The 14500-nt window shown below is 38.5% G+C and overlaps 1 protein-coding gene across 2 annotated transcripts in view; it reads left to right on the top strand.

Annotated features, from left to right (window-relative positions):
• The window catches only part of LOC131254848 (cysteine--tRNA ligase, chloroplastic/mitochondrial), a 63955-nt gene that overhangs the window by 35507 nt on the left and 13948 nt on the right, over positions 1–14500 (top strand). For both annotated transcript variants that reach the window (XM_058255546.1, XM_058255547.1), the window contains exon 7: positions 52–255. In XM_058255546.1, coding sequence (XP_058111529.1) covers positions 52–255 — 204 coding nt within the window. The remainder of the gene's footprint in view (positions 1–51; positions 256–14500) is intronic.

Here is a 14500-nt window from a genome sequence, read left to right as displayed (position 1 = left end):
GGATTGTTTACAGAATTGCTAAGCATTCTTATAACCTATGCATGGTTGCAGACTCTACGTGATTGTGAAGATCATTTCAGCCAACATCATGAAGAAAGTACAAACGACTTGATCCCTCATGACACCATGAACTGCATTAATAGATTCTGTTGCGAGTTCAAGGCTTCTATGTCAGATGATTTGCATACTCCTGTTGTTTTGGCTGCCCTCTCAGAGCCACTGAAAACTATCAATGATCTCCTTCATACACGAAAGGTATGGCTGGCTGCCCTTTCTGATTGAGGCATTGTATTTCTATGATGCCCGATTGCAGGAAACAGATCCTCTTTTTTTTCTTTCTTTTTTTTTTGAGAATTGAAAATTTTATTGAAAGAAGGGCCGAAGCCACGAGACTACAAGAGGACAAAAAGAAAACAAACAATAGAACCCTCCATCAATCCAGATGATAGGAAAGGATAGAAGCTGAAAACATCCATTCCACCACCAGAAATTTTGCTCTAAGAAAGACTTAACCTGCCTCTTTTGATTCTTAAAACAACGATTGTTCCTTTCAAGCCAAAGAGCCCAAAGAATAGCCAAAAGAGAAAGATGCCAAATCTTCCTTCTAGTCTTCCCTATACCCCCTCCATGCCAACTCAAAAGAAAAAGATCCATAGATCCCGACGAGACCAAATCGATGCCAAATAACTTGAGAAAACTATCCCATAACTCTCTTGCAATGAGCACTGGATAAACAAATGACCCACCGATTCCTCTGCTTGAAGACATAAAAGACGAACATTCGGCAAAATCATATTCTTTCTTTGAAGATTATCTACAGTAAGCACTTTCTTTCTTCCCACTAGCTAGGCAAACACCGCTACCTTTAAGGGAGCTTGATACCTCCAAACGAAAGATGTCGGACAGAACTCCCCCGGAGCAATCTCACTGCTAATAGACAAATAAAGAGATTTCACCTAGAATTGACCAAAGTTACTTCTCAACCAAATCAGCGAATCAGGTTCAAAATAACCAGCAAAACCCTGGAAAGCTTATCTAACAGATTGAAACTCTAAAAATTCCTCGTCTGATAAATTCCTTCTGCAAGGAGCCCAAACTATTTCCTTTCCCACCAAAGAGAAACAATTCTCCACTTTGAGATCCGCCCCACTTGAAATATCCGCCGACCTAGGAAAGAGATCCTTCAGCCTATTCCCTGTGATCCATATATCATCCCAAAATCTGACATTCTTTCCATTACCTGGCCTAAAACCAATGTTTTCCCATACTTTATGCTTAACTGACACCACTGATTTCCAAAGAGAAGATGCTCTATACAATGAAGATTGTCTAATCCACCATCCCCTATCGTCCTCCTCATATCTCCTCCGAATCACCTCTCCATAGGGAGTGAAATTCTACCCCAAACCTCTAAACCCACTTCCCAAGTAGCACTACATTTACGTGTTCCAACTTCCTAAAACTCTCTCCCCCTTGGTCTGTAGGCTTACACACTTCTCCCCATTTCAAAAAATGAAATTTGTGAACATCTTTCATACCTTTCCACGAGAAATCCCTCCGTAGTTTTTCCAACTTTTCTATGACCGATTTCGGGCATTTAAATAGCGGCATGTAATACACTGGAAGATTTGATAAAACCGACTTGATTAATGTAATTTACCATCCAAGGATAAACATCGAGTTTGCCAGTGAGACAATCTACTTTTGAATCTTTGATAACTTTGTCCAAAGATGTTTCATAGGCTTACCAATGCACAATGGGAGGCTGAGATACGACGTAGGAAAGGCACCCTCCCTACACCCAAACTTGGAAGCGAAAAACTTCATTTCCTCCTTCGAAATCCCTACTCCAAAAATTTTGCTCTTTGTAAGATTAGCTTTTAAACCTGAAATTGCCTGAAAAGTAGCTATGATTGCTCTCAGATTCTCTACAGAATAAGTGTTTGCTTCGCAAAATAACAGAGTATCATCCGCATACTACAAATGAGAAATCTGGAAATCATAATTATCCACCTCTGCCTCTTTGCCTATGAGTCTACTGAAAGCTTCCATAATCATCACAAACAGATAGGGAGATAAAGGATCCCCTTGACGAAGACCTCACAATGCCTGAAAGAAACCCTTTGGGAAACCATTCACTAAGATCAAACACTTATCAGACTTAACGCATTCTTGCATCCAAGCCTACCATTTAACCTTGCATCCCAGCCTAGCTAGCATATAATCCAAAAAGTCCCAATCGACGTGATCATATGCTTTGTCTATATCTAACTTGTACACCAACCCTTTTTACCCATTTCTGTTATACGTGCCTATACATTCACTTGCAGTAGAAAATTGTCAACAATTTGCCTACCTTTAACAAAAGCACCTTGCGATTTTGAAATTGCTTCTCCCAACACCACTCGAAACTTGAGGTGAGCAACTTTGACAAGATCTTATATGGACCACCTAGAAGGCTTATGGGTCTAAAATCTTTTATACACTCAACTCCTTTTTTAAGAATTAACGCCATGAACATGGGCCCCATCTCTGAAGCTATATATAACCTTTCTCGAAAAATTCATTTAAGAAAGCAAGCACATCTCTGTTAATCAACCCCCAAAACTTCCAAAAGAACGCTATCGGAAAATCATCCGGCCCTTGCACTTTATCACTACCCAAATCCTCCACCGCTTGTTTAACTTCTTCCTCAGAGAAAGGCTTTTCCAACAAATCTGCCACTAATGATGAAATAGGTTTAAAAGGGAGGTTATCCAAAATCGGCCTATTCCAATGCTCACGAGAAAACAACCTGTTATAGAATTCAACTATCAAAGCACAAACCTTCTCTTTACGCTCTTTTCTTTCACCATCGACCGTGATGGAAATAATTTTGTTAGCCCTTGCCCTTGCACTTGTCTTCGAATGAAAGAACTTGGTGTTCCAATCGCCTTCCTTCTACAATAGAGCTCGCGAACATTGCCACCATTTAATTTCCTCCTCACGCAACCTAACATTATACTTGGCCCGAAAACTTCTTGCCATGCTTTCTCCTCTTCCACTCTTCTTTAATTTCAAGCTTTTGAACATCTTCCAATAATTTTGTGGTTTCCTTCTCACGAACTTTTAAGACCTACTCCTTCCATTTGCATATTTCTTTTTTCAACAATTTGAACCCCAATTCTCCGCATCTAGCTCTAACAAAATCGGACAATGGCTAAATATCGGCTTCGGCAGCCTTCTTTGGTGAATAAGCGGCAACATCTCCACTCAATCTAGGGAAGAAGAAACCGATCTAATTTCGAGAGAGTTGGATTTACTTGACTATTAGACGAAGTAAATTTTACTTCACACATAGGAAGATCAACCATTTCATTTCTCATAATCCAATCATAAAAATATTGCATGCTAGTAGAAATACGACCCCCCCTTAGATTTTTCATGAACAAATCTAACGACATTGAAATTGCTGCCAACACAGCAGGGCAAGTCCCATTTGCCTCTACATAAATCCAATTCTTTCCAGAATTCCGCATGGAATTTCGAACGGCACAGCCTATAAACTGCAAAAAACACCCATTTGAAATCTAAAGCTACTTCTTTAAAAACCACCGATAAAGAATTATTTCCTTTGCTAGTATCCTCTTTACACCAAATATTAGAATCCCAGACTATTAAAATCCCTCCTGCTGAACCTAGAGCCTCCAAGAAAACCCAGTCTTTCTTCTTCCCCCACCATAATGAGTTCACAATATACTGATCTATTTCTTGCATCTTTGTCTCTTGAAACGCTGGAATCTGCACCTTGAACTTTTTGCAATTTATTTATTTATTTTTTATATATAATCTGTCGTCGCTTCTGAGGACATCCCAGCCCCTCACATTCCAGCTTGAAACTTTCATTGCACACTGACTAAACCCATGCGAACCTCAGCTGGTGCCCCATCTTAAAGAATTTCCACACTCTGATTATCGATCTTAGCACACACCAACTGTTTGTCTTGAAGGACAACTGAGTCAAAACCACTTGGTGCACTGGTAATCTCCCCGTTTCTTCTACAAATTCAAGGACGACAAAGTCCTCTGACCTATCCCCAAAGGAAACTCCCACTAGCTGAGCAACTTCCATCGCAAACATTTTAATACGTATCATACCTTGGGCCAGATAAACTGTTGGGCCCCGCTCCTTTGCAACTAATGTTGCACTATCAACAATCACCATCTGACAATCAACAGCCAGAGGATTTACAGAGACTGATTCCTCATTACAAGGACTTACTCCCGAGTCAACACCCTATTGCTGTCGCCACACAGACTCTTCCGGTAAAGGTATAAAAGGATCATTCTCTCCGCACTCTTCATCTGACGAAGGACCATCATCTTTGCGCTCTGTATTCGACACAAACTGAGCATCCATGAGACTATACCACTCCAAGCTTGAAATCCTTTGTTGTTCCTCTTACTCTCTTAGCCTTTCCTCATTACCTTGCCAAACACAATTTGGGAGAGAACCCCCATGATCAGACATACATTCGGTAGAGGGGTGAACACTTCTTCCACCTGGAGTACTACTTCACGGGTAGTCAAACGTGAGCCTTGAGAAACGTTGGCTTCTCCTGCTTCACGAAGTTCTGGAAACTAAAAGGGGATCAGGGACATTTGGATTTCGATCAGGTATTGGATCTAGAAAGATGCATAATCGAGCCCAATGGTTGACAACCCCAAGTGCAGGGCTACGATGTAGTAATAACTCGGTGAGACTGAGGGAAATCCACAGGGATTTTGGTGACAATACACTTAGAACTAGTTGGGTTTTCTGGGTTTTTAATTCAACGAAGTAGGAGGGTTTAAAACAATTAATAAAAAAACGATTGAGGATCTAGGAATCCCCAATCAATGGAATTCAAACTTAATCCGTCTTCTTGAGTTGATAACTCAACTAGAATTGAATTCTAATCCGTTCTAATCGGAAGATAATACACTAATCTCAATCTTAAACATCCAACAAAGATTAGAATCACTATAGGCTTGATCTCTCATGAAGATCTAGGTAATCACATTGCAGGGAATTGAAAGCATCAATGTATCCGGAGGCGACAATAAATGAAAAACTTTACAGATTGATTCTTTTCCCAATCTAATAATTCAATTACATCCAATCACAACTCAACATAAATAATCTAAAGCTTTCATTAAAACGAATAAAAGATTAAATCTCCATCAAAAGGTTCATCCCTTAGCCTTAACTAAGAGATTAGCTAAACATGACTAACATCTTAAACAAAAACAAAAGAAAAACTGGAAAAATAAACTAGAACCAAAGGATTGAGTAGGAATGACAATTCTGAAGAAGCTACACTACTCTTGGTCTCTCTCCCAAGTCCTAATTCGTACCTAGAAGAGCTTAAAACATCTTAAATAGACTTGATTTGCACCGACTTTGAACTGACTTCAAAAGTTCGCACTTTATTCCACTTTAGTTGCACCGACTGTAGCCTTCGGTCACACCAAACATCACTTCGGTCGAACTGAATTTATCTATTGGTTGCAACTGAATTTTCTCAAAATTCTTCTGAAGTCTATCTCCCTCAGGTCGGATCGAACCCTCCTTCGGTGGCACCGAACCTAACTTTGGTCAGACCGACTGTAGAGTCGAATTAATTTTGAAAATCAGTATTTCTTCTTGGACTAGTCTGGGCACTTTTGGTTGGTCGTACCAACTTCAAGTGGGACGGAACAATCAATTATTTATGTTAACGGACTGTGTGATTTTTCAGCTTTTTCTTCATCCTTTGTATCCTTGGCATGTGAATTCTTCAATAATGACCTCCAAACATCCAAGTCTTTACTTGATTCCCCTTTGAGCTTTAATTCTTTCTTCTTATGCATGATTTCATCTGTCTTCCAAATTACCTCGCATGTACAAGACATATGTTAGTCAGTCAATTTAGCACTTGAATGCATTAAAACTAATGCAATTAAGATAATAAATATGCAATGTATAAGCTTGATCACAACCCCCAATCAACATTTTGCTAGTCTCGAGCAAAATATGCGAAAAATTTTGAATCCAAAGACATTCTCAAAAGAGTCAATCATGTAATCTCAAATAATTTCAAACCAATCCAATCCAAAGAGAATCAAATCGAATAATGTCAAACATGTCATTCACCTAAGTTACAACATCTTAATGAATATCCTGATTAAGTTCAAAGTAATAATCATATGATTGAATAATTCCCTACATTGAGTTTCATGAATGCACTATATAACCTAGACTTAGCACCAACATAGATTCAGTTTTCCACTTTTATGTTCACAAGGAAAGTCAAAGGAATGATTAGATCAACCATAGCCCAATCAAGAACTGGTCTTACAATTCAACGCTTCATTCATCCAACTCTTGATTATTCCATCGATGACTTTCACTCTATTTTTCATTATTATTATTATTATTATTTATGTACATACATTCTTCTTCTTTTTAGTACCAGACAGTTTTTTCCATGGACAATTCAATAGGTAGCCCTTTTCGACAACTATTTTTTAGCTAGGTATTTTATTTTATTTTTCTCTTTTTCACTTATCACATGAACAAGATGGACAATTCATCAGGCTTGGTTCCTAACATTCTCAAAAAATCATCAAGTCGACAATTCAGTATCCAACCAAAACTCTAATGTGTAAACTAGATATGACATATTACATTCATGACTCCATCAATGTTAAAAAAATTTCAACTAAAGATTATTAAACTGAACTTAATCTTAAAATTCATTAAGTAACTAGCATCTAAGCTTAAAAAATACTCAATATTAAAATCTTCTAATGCTTAGATTTTCTTCTGAAAACTACCTAAGATTACAAAAATATTCTTTAAAAAACTTTAAAAATTCAAAAATTTCAGCTCAAATTTAAATTTTTCCTATGGAAACCTGCCCCCAAACCTAAATTCTACGTTGTCCTCAATTTATGAAATATATGCAATATAAATAACATGACCGCAACAAAATAAAAAGTAGGTGGAAACAAGTACCTGAAGGCCAGCATGTATGGTAGCGAACTTCAAGGATTGGTGCTTCACCAACTTAAAATTATGAACAAGACATCCTAGCCTACTAAAGAAAACTAGATCCTAAGAAATCAAGGGAAATAATCTCCATCAGATTAGGAGATCAATCTTGGCACATAGGATATTCCAGAGGTATGGACATGTCCTTTGGAGAAAATTTATCCACGAATGGTTTCAATCTCTGACTATTTACCTTAAACACAATTGTTTTTGGGATTCACAACTTCCATGACCTCATAAAGATAAACATTCTTTACTATGAAAGGACCGGTCCATCTGGATCGCAATTTTCCAGGAAAGAGATGGAGATGAGAATTATATAGTACCTTTTGATTTGGTTCAAACGTTTTCGTGAAAATATTCTTTTCATGGAACACTTGCATCATCTCCTTATATATTCTCGCATTGTCATACACGTCTTTCCTAATTTCTTCTAACTCCACAAGATGGAGTTTACGCAGCGTGCAAGCTTTTGTCAACGTCGAAATTGAACTTCTTTATGGCCCGGTATGCCTTATTGTTCCAATTCCACTAATAAGTGACAAGCTTTCCCAAAGACAAGTCTATAGGGAGACATTCCAATAGAAGTTTTAAATGTAGTCCTGTAAGCCCACAACTCATCAGTTATTCTCAAAGACCAATCCTTATGTTTTAGATTTACAGTTTTCTTTAATATCCATTTAATCTCCCTATTGGAAACTTCAACTTGTCCACTTGTCTGTGGATGATAGGGTGTAGCCACTTTGTGTGTAATGTCATATTTCCTCAAGTTCTCAAATGGCCTATCATAGAAGTTCAAATCTCCATCACTAATTATTGATCTCGGTGTTCCAAATCTTAACAAAATATTTTCTTTTAAGAAGCATAGAACTATTTTGTGGTCTTTAGTTCCACAAGGAATCATCTCCACCCATTTGGAAATATAATCCATAGCTAGGAGAATGTAAAGATGTCCAAAAGATGGGGGAAAGGGTCCCATGAAATCAATACCCTAACAATAAAAAATCTCCACTATTAGGATCGGATTTTCAAGCATCATGTTTCTTTCGGTCATTCTTCCCATTTTTCGACATCGCTCACACACTTTGCAAAACTCACGGGTATCTTTAAACATAGTCAGCCAATAGAACCACATTGAAGAATGTTGGCGGTGGTTTTCTTTTCTAAGAAATGACCTCCACAAGCTTATGAGTGATAAAAGGAGATAACACCTGATTGCTCATTGTTTGGAACACATCTTCTACTGATTTAGTTTGGGCAATATTTGAATAAATAAGGGTCATCCCAGAAAAAACTACGAACCTCAGCTAAAAATCTCTTCTTATCTTGTGATGTCCAATGGATCAACAATTTTCCTGTCGCAAGATAATTTGCTATATTAGTGTACTAAGGTAATTGGGAGGCAACAAATAATTGTTCATCTGGGAAAGTATCTTAAATCGGCAAACTCTTAATGGATTCCGAAAGAATAAGTTGAGACAAGTGATCCGCTACTACGTTCTCTATTCTTTTCTTGTCATGGATTTCTAAGTCAAACTCTTGGAGTAGGAGGATCTATATAAAAAGACGAGGCTTAGCATCCTTCTTTGAGAGAAGATACTTGAGCGCCGTATGGTCCATGAAAATTATAATTTTGGATCCAATCAAGTAGGACCTGAATTTGTCTAGAGCGAAGAGTATGGCAAGTTCCTTTTTCATCATGGAGTAATTTATCTACGCACCATTCAGTGTTCTACTTGCGTAGTAGATAACACATGGTTTCTTGTGCTTCCTTTGGCCTAACACAACTCCAATAGCATAGTCACTAGCATCACACATGATTTCAAAAGGAACACTCCAATCGGGTGGTTGCATGATTGGCGGGGTTGTCAACATACCCTTTAGCTATATAAAAGCCTCTTGGCATGAGTTAGTCCACTCAAATGGAACATCTTTTTAAAGGAGGTTACTCAATGGTCTAGAGATTTGGCTAAAATCCTTAATGAACCTCCTATAAAATCCTGTGACCGAGAAAAGAGCGAATGTCACATATGCTTTTGGGAGCTGACAAATTAGCAATCAAGTCTATTTTGGTCTTGTCCCCTTCAATTCCATTGGACGAGATCACATGTCCAAGGACAATTCCCATTTAAACCATAAAGTGACACTTTTCCCAATTCAAGATAAGATTTTTCTCTTCACACCTTGTCACCTTGTCAAAACCAGATTCAAGTGTTTGAGGCACTCATCAAAACGGAGAAGTCGTCCATGAACACTTTTAGAAAATGCCCAATCATGTCTGAAAAGATACTAAGCATGCATCTCTAGAATGTCACATGAGCATTGCATACCTCGAATGGCATCCTTCGGTAAGAAAAGATACTAAAGGGGCATGTAAATGCGGTCTTCTCCTTATCTTTAGGGGGCTATCTCAATCTGATTGTAGCCTGAGTACCCGTCTAGGAAGAATAGTAGGAATGGCCAACCAATCTTTCTAAAATTTGATCAACAAAAGGTAAGACAAAGTAGTCTTTCCTCGTGATAGTATTGAACTTCCTGTAGTCAATGCACATCCTCCAACCATTGGCAACTCTAGTTGGCACAAGTTCGTTGTTGGCATTGACTACGATGGTAATTCAGGATTTATTGGGCACTACCTGAATTGGACTCACCCACTGACTATCGGATATAGGGTAGATGATACCCACACCTAATCGTTTCAACACATCAATCTTAACCACATCTCTTATGTTTGGATTTAATCGGTGTTGTGGTTGCCTCGATGTTTTGGTATTCTCCTTTAGGTGTATTCAGTGTTTGCAAATTAGGGGATCAATTCCGATTCGTTATAGTCCATCATATGGCACTCTTATGATTTTTAAGAGTAGCAATCAACTTGCTCTCTTGCTCATCATCCAAGTGAGAGGAAATCACTACTGGATATGTGTCTCCTTGACCTAAATAAATGTATTTAAGCTTGGATGGTAATGGTTTTAGGTCAAACTTTGGTGGCTTGATGCTAGACACTAGTTGCATCTTTGATTCCGGTTTTTCAACTTTGTTCCATTCCCATCCAGTTTAGTTCATATATGGACACGTTGTGGTGTGATGTTTTGCTTATGGATATAGGTCACATCATTTTAGACAGGCCTTGGTTGTATGACAGGGACACAACACTATTCCGTTGCTCGTATACGTGTTCGTTTCTGTATGAAGGAAAAATGATTGTCTTGAAGTCTCTCTCCTCCAAAAGCACCCCGAAAAAGGAGGACATCACAAAACGTGGTCCTGAAGATGTGACGAAACTCCAACTTGAGTCTCTTCCTGTAATTAATGCCAAAGAGTCTAAAGAGAGACTAAAATTGATTTGACATTGTATGCCCATGTGGCAGATGAGGTCACACGACTCACACCTTAGGTTATTATGAAGATGCCACCCAAGATTACACTTGAGGGTAGTTTAGAGTTACCACCTGAGGTGAGTCTGGTATTGGAGGAGTTTAGTTTATTCCAGAGGATATACCAGATGAACTTACGCTCGTGCAGGACATTCACCCTTTGACTCTACCAAACCTTCGTCACGATCAAATGAGTCTTGGGGAGGAAGTGGATTTGGAAAGACACGTAGATGAGCCTAGGACCCCTATAGATTGCATACCCATATTAGTGTTCCATAGGCCTTCAGAGGCTGCAAATGCATCTACACAACACATGCATGACTTGCATATGGAGATTAGAAAAAGAATCAATATAAGTAATGAAACATACAAAATTATTGCTGACTCACACCATAAGTTTAAATAGTTTGTTATGGGTGATGAAGTCATGATTAGAATACGTCCAAAAAGTTTCCACTGGGAACCATAAAAAAATTACAAGACTGTAGCGCCGGACCGTATAAAATCTTGAAAAGACGAGGTCCGAATGCTTACTTGATAGATCTTCCACCTAACATGGGTATCGATTCCACATTTAACGTGGAAGATCTTGTATCGTTTCATAAACCTTCCCCTAACCCTCACATAAACCTTGACGATGATGTCCCTGACCTGTCCTATAACTCATGGCCATTACCCAACCGTTCTTCTCAACCTTTACCATCCGTACCATTCATACCAGGATTACCTTGTCTAGTGGAAGGGCATACCAAAGTCAGATAGTAAGTGGATCACAAACGTAGAGCTTCAACGATGAAACCTGGATCTCCTCACGTATCACTACAATATTTCACCATAGGCGAAATCTCCTCAGCCGAGGGGAATTGATGAGGACATCTGAACACCATATCAGAGGAAGGCTGAGCCACTCCTTATGGCTAGACGACAATTACACGTGGCCCACTTGGCCCAATTCACATTTCTAGCTGCGTGGAAGACCCCACATGCGTGTTCATGCATCTTTGAAGACCCCACACCGGGATGATGCATGTGGGCTGCATATAGGAGCTTGATGGACATATCGGATCGTTGGATTGGGTGGACACAATGGTTGGACCGTTGGATCATCATCATCAGACATCTTGATCATGGACCCTCATGGGCCACGAAATAGTTTAGTTGTTTAGATTGTTTATATGCTTGTATTTTTGGTATACCTTATACTTGTGTCATTAGGGAGTTTGAAACAACTTTTAATTTATTAAGCGTCTTTATGTTAAGAATTTTATTAAAGCGCGCCTTTTTGTAAAATGTCCTTTTTATACTATAAAAGAGAAAGATGGGTGTGTGAAGCCCAAAGCCATTATTTTGAAGAAAAAAAAAGGTGTGTTTTCTCTTCTTCATGTGATTTGAAGAATACTTCGTGTGATTTAGAGCTTGGATGTGGAGTGATTTCATTCCCCATTCAACGGAGATGCGAGGCTTTCATATATCATTTTCAATGTCTCTTCCTTTCTATCCAAAAGAGGTATTCTTCCAAAAACTTCATCTCTCTTCTTCCCTTCCTATCCAAGACCATCCAAATCATCTTTTTTCTTCAACTTTTCATCATCCAACTTGAACTTCAACCGAAATCAACCATTGAGAACCCAAAAACGCTAGCCAATGACCCACACATGCAAGCCCCTAAGATGACTGTATGGACAACTGCTCAATCTTTTCATTTCCTCTTGTTTCCTGCATCAAAACCCATTCATAACCCTAGATCCCCAATTTCCAAAAAATCATAATTCCAAAATCATCAATTTCTATGAACCCTAATTTTCCAAATTTTAGATTTTCCCCTTCCTAACCCTAATTATAAAACCTACAAATTTGTCCCTTGAGTGTGGAACGTGCATATGCTAAATTGGAAGTTCTATCCTTCCATCAGGCCTAGTTTTAATTGATTTATGTGATTTCGTAGCATGTGGGCATGTGATTCAGGTTAAATCATATTTTATTTCCTATTGTTTACACTTAATTACTTGGTGGGTTAGCATCTTTTGTTAATTGAATTACTTTATGGACTCTTTTATAATCTCCATGTTGCATGATAACATTAAATCATGTGTCCTGCATCGCTTGTCCCAATTCCCATATATGCTATGTAGGTTTTGCAATGCAAAGAGGTAAGCCACAATAGGAAGAGGGGAAGGTTCCTCTCCTACAAAAAAAAAATATTTGCAAGATGCAACAATTCCTCACTCTCCACATGAATCCCCAACATTTCACTTTTAGAAACATTATCATTCAATCCGGACAGTGCTGAAAAAACACACCACTATTTTCCGAAGTTTGTCGATTGAAGTTGTGTTTGCATTGCAAAAAGAATTGTGTCATCTGTATACTAAAGATGGCTAACTTGCAACCCCGTATCTGCTACCTTAAAACCAGAAATTAGATCATTTTCCTCCGCTTTGTGGAGCATTGTGCTAAACACATTTCCAATCATGATGAACAAATAGGAAGAAAGAAGATCTCCTTGTCTTAAACTGCGATAAGCCTTAAAAAAGCCACAAGAAGATCCGTTGATCAAAACGGAAAAGGATGCAAATTAGATACAAGATTGAATCCAACCTCTCCATTTGGGATCACATCCAAGCCTATCCAACATGTAGTCCAAGAATTTCTAATACATGTGACTGTAAGCCTTTTTTATATCACGCTTGCAAACCAAACTGCTCATCCCTTCTCTAACCTTGAGTCGATGCATTCATGACCTATAAGGGTAACATCCAGAATTTGTCTACCCACAACAAAGGCTCCTTGATTTTCCAATATGACCTTGGATAGCACACTCTTTAATTTTAGAGAAAAAACTTTAGCCAATATTTTGTATGGACTTCCAATAAGGCTAATAGGACAAAAGTCTTTCAAAAACTCCGCACCTTCAATCCTGAGGATAAGGGCTATAAAGGTTGCTCCCAAATTATTAGAGAGGTGACTTCTAGCAATGAACTTTCATGAAATCCATCACATACCTACTCACCATCGGCTATTTTTATTTTTATTTTGAAAAAATACTATCGGAAAACTGTCAGGATTGGAGGCTGTCTCCACACATCAAATCTAGCGTGGATTTGACTTCTTCTAGGATACGAGATTCAAGGAAATCTGCTTCTTCAACATAGAGGCAGGTAAAAACCATATTGTCTAATCTCAGTCTTCTCCATTTATCGCAAGAAAGAAGTTTCTCGTAAAATTGGACAATGGAAATGCAAACTTCGCCTTTATCCGTAATTCTTATTCTCTTCACCACCAAACTTGTAATTTCGTTAACTTGAGCTCGCGCACTGGCCACACAATGAAAGAAACCTGTGTTCTTATCTCCTTTCAACCACAAGGTTGCCGTCATTTTATTTCCTCTTCTTTAGGAAAAGAAGCATACTTAGCCGATAAAGTTGTTCTTTCTTCCCTATCTTCTTCTGACAGAAGGCCTGCTTCTTCTTTAATATCAAGATCTTGAATCTTTAGCAAAATAGAGTCAAATTCTGCTTCTCTTGCTCCTAAATCTTCTTTCTTCAAGATTTTGATTTTATCTTTTGACATCTTGAGCTTGCGACTAAGTCTAAAACCTGTGAATCCATTTACCTTAAAGGAGGACCACCAATCCGCAACTAGGATATTTGAAGCCGTCGATTTCCAGCCAAGCCAATTCAAAGAGAAACATCTTGGACTCCAGTGCACATCATTCACCTCCAAAACAATTGACTTGTGATCGGAAACAACTCTCGGTAAGCCTCATTGATTAACTAGGGGTAATTACGTGAGCCAGTCAGGCAAAAAAAGGAAATTATCAAGACGCAAGAGAATTGCATTAGCCTGATTGTTTGACCATGTAAATTTTGGCCCCCTAAAGGAAGATCAACCAACCTGCCCTTGTTTGATCTTTCGTATGGAAATCGTACCATGTTGAAATCACATCCAATGCACCAGGGAAGATCCCACCTTCGCATCATAGAAGAGGGCTTAACCCATCGCTGCTCATGCAACCAACTAAACAAAGACCGTAAACCGTAGAGATAACCCATTGGAAATCAGATACGGT

The sequence above is a fragment of the Magnolia sinica genome, chromosome 9, assembly GCF_029962835.1.
Source record: "Magnolia sinica isolate HGM2019 chromosome 9, MsV1, whole genome shotgun sequence".
NCBI lineage: Eukaryota > Viridiplantae > Streptophyta > Magnoliopsida > Magnoliales > Magnoliaceae > Magnolia > Magnolia sinica.
Note: the sequence above shows the minus strand (reverse complement) of the source record. Positions and strands in the feature narration are given on the sequence as shown.